Here is a 2581-nt window from a genome sequence, read left to right on the forward strand (position 1 = left end):
TCCACCATCGGTCAGCCTTTGGGGCAGAAGGGGCCCCAGCCGCCCACCCCCCAGGTTCACAGCCAATCATCCTTCACAGCCCTGTTCACAGCAGGGCCTTTGCCGGGGTGCAGTGGGATGAGCAGGGCTGAAAGAGTCCTCAAGGGCTTTGATTTCCAGGGGAAGGGACACCTCTGAGCCTGTGGTTCTTAACTCCATTCAGAATCTGAGGAATCTGATGAAAGCGCTGGGCTCTGCCCAGAAAAAACAAGGATGTATTAACTTTCACCAGAGTTTGGGGGGTTTATGGATCCTCTGAAGTTCATCAAGAGACTTGGGTTCAAGGTTAAGGACCTGTGATATGCAGCAGTGTTTTTCTAGTGTGAGAGCTGAGACCTGTTTGGGGGGTGTCTTAGTCTGTCCAGATTGTTGTAACAGAATACCATAGACTGGGTGGCTTATAAACAACAGAAATTCATTCCTCACCGTTCTGGAGGCTGGGAAGTCTGAGATCAGTGTGCCGGCAGATTCGGTGTCTGGTGAGGACCTGCTTCCTGGTTCATAGGTGGCTGTTTTCTTGCTGTTTCCTTGCATGGCGGAAGGGACATGGGAGCTCTCTGGCGTCTCCTTTAGAAGGGCACTAATCCCATTCATGAGGGCTCTACCCTCGCGACCGAATCACCCCCCAAAGGCCCTCCCATCTAATACCATCACACTGGGGGTTAGGATTTTAACATATCAATTTGGCGTGGGGGAGGACACATTCAGTCTATCACAGTGGGTGATCCACTTGGGGCTCTGCCAGCAGGCTAATCATATGTAGAAAGGGCAAATATTTTTTTATGGAACAATATGACGTCGTTGGGTTGCAATGTAAAAGGCACTGGTGTCAAAAACGTTTGGAAAATGCCGGTATGGAGGAAAGGGCTTATGTTGTCATCAGCTTATCGAATGATCCCTTTACTGAACAGTTGTGGAGCACCTGCCCTGTGCACAGGTGAAGGGACACTGGTGTCCAGGTCAGTGCTGGTCCCCAGAGTCCCATGCCACACCCCCTCTATGTGGTACAGAGTGGTCACTTCACCTCTTTGAGACTCAGTTTCCTCATGTGACAAGTGAGGATACCTTGCCCGCCTCCCTTGCTAGCCTGTGCAGAGCGAATGAGCCGTGACATGTCGTCAAACTCTGGCCAGGTGCCCAGGAAGTCTCCAGGTTCAGTGTGATGGGGGAGGGGCTGAAGAGAGAAAGCCATGCCCTGCCATGACCAAACCGTGTCCTCCTTCCTCCAGGCCAGTAGCTGACTGCTGACCACCCTCTCTTGGCCATGGACACCCCTGGCTATCCTTCACTGGTGCCCACGCCCTCGGAACCCTGGAACGCCTCTTCGGCTTGGCCCCTGGATGCCGTCCTCGGAAACGCGTCCGCAGCGCGGAGTGCAGCAGGGCTGGCTGTCAGCGGCATTCTGATTCCACTGGTCTACCTGGTGGTGTGCGTGGTGGGCCTGCTGGGCAACTCACTGGTCATCTACGTGGTCCTGCGACAGACGGCCAGCCCGTCGGTCACCAACATCTACATCCTCAACCTGGCACTGGCTGACGAGCTTTTCATGCTGGGGCTGCCCTTCCTGGCCGCCCAGAACGCCCTGTCCTACTGGCCCTTCGGGTCCCTCATGTGCCGCCTGGTCATGGCCGTGGATGGCATCAACCAGTTCACCAGCATCTTCTGTCTCACTGTCATGAGCGTGGACCGCTACTTGGCGGTAGCGCATCCCACCCGCTCAGCCCGCTGGCGCACGGCGCCCGTGGCCCGCACAGTCAGTGCGGCCGTCTGGGTGGCCTCAGCCGTGGTAGTGCTGCCCGTGGTGGTCTTCTCGGGCGTGCCCCGTGGCATGAGCACCTGCCACATGCAGTGGCCCGAGCCGGCGGCGGCCTGGCGGGCTGGCTTCATCATCTACACGGCCGCACTGGGCTTCTTTGGGCCGCTGCTGGTCATTTGCCTCTGCTACCTGCTCATTGTGGTCAAGGTGCGCTCAGCTGGGCGGCGGGTGTGGGCACCCTCGTGCCAGCGGCGGCGGCATTCTGAGCGCAGGGTCACGCGCATGGTGGTGGCCGTGGTGGCCCTCTTTGTCCTCTGCTGGATGCCCTTTTATGTGCTCAACATCATCAACGTGGTGTGCCCGCTGCCCGAGGAACCCGCCTTCTTCGGCCTCTACTTCCTGGTGGTGGCACTGCCCTATGCCAACAGCTGTGCCAACCCCATCCTTTACGGCTTCCTCTCCTACCGCTTCAAGCAGGGCTTCCGCAGGGTCCTGCTGCGGCCCTCCCGCCGGGTGCGCAACCAGGAGCCTCCCCTGGGGCCTCCAGGGAAGACAGAGGAAGAGGAGGATGGGGAAGAGGATGGAGGTGGGGAGGATGGGCAGGAGGGAGCAGGGAAGCATGAGGAGCTGAAGGAGATGAATGGCCGGGTCAACCGGATCACGCAGCCGGGTCCCAGCGGACAGGAGCAGCCTCCCAGCGGTCCCACCAGAAAGGAGCGCCAGTTCCTACCCCAAGAACCCTCAGCTGCGGAGAAGTCAGGCACCCTGCACATCAGCTATCTGTAA

At 58.5% G+C, this 2581-nt stretch overlaps 1 protein-coding gene across 1 annotated transcript; it reads left to right on the forward strand.

The window, feature by feature from the left end:
* The first annotated feature begins 1303 nt into the window (after positions 1–1303).
* SSTR3 (somatostatin receptor 3) lies at positions 1304–2581 on the forward strand. Its single transcript, XM_061205581.1, has one exon. It carries the CDS (start codon positions 1304–1306, stop codon positions 2579–2581), a length of 1278 nt encoding a protein of 425 aa, XP_061061564.1.

The sequence above is a fragment of the Eubalaena glacialis genome, chromosome 11 (genome assembly GCF_028564815.1).
Source record: "Eubalaena glacialis isolate mEubGla1 chromosome 11, mEubGla1.1.hap2.+ XY, whole genome shotgun sequence".
In the NCBI taxonomy this organism is placed as follows: Eukaryota; Metazoa; Chordata; class Mammalia; order Artiodactyla; family Balaenidae; genus Eubalaena; species Eubalaena glacialis.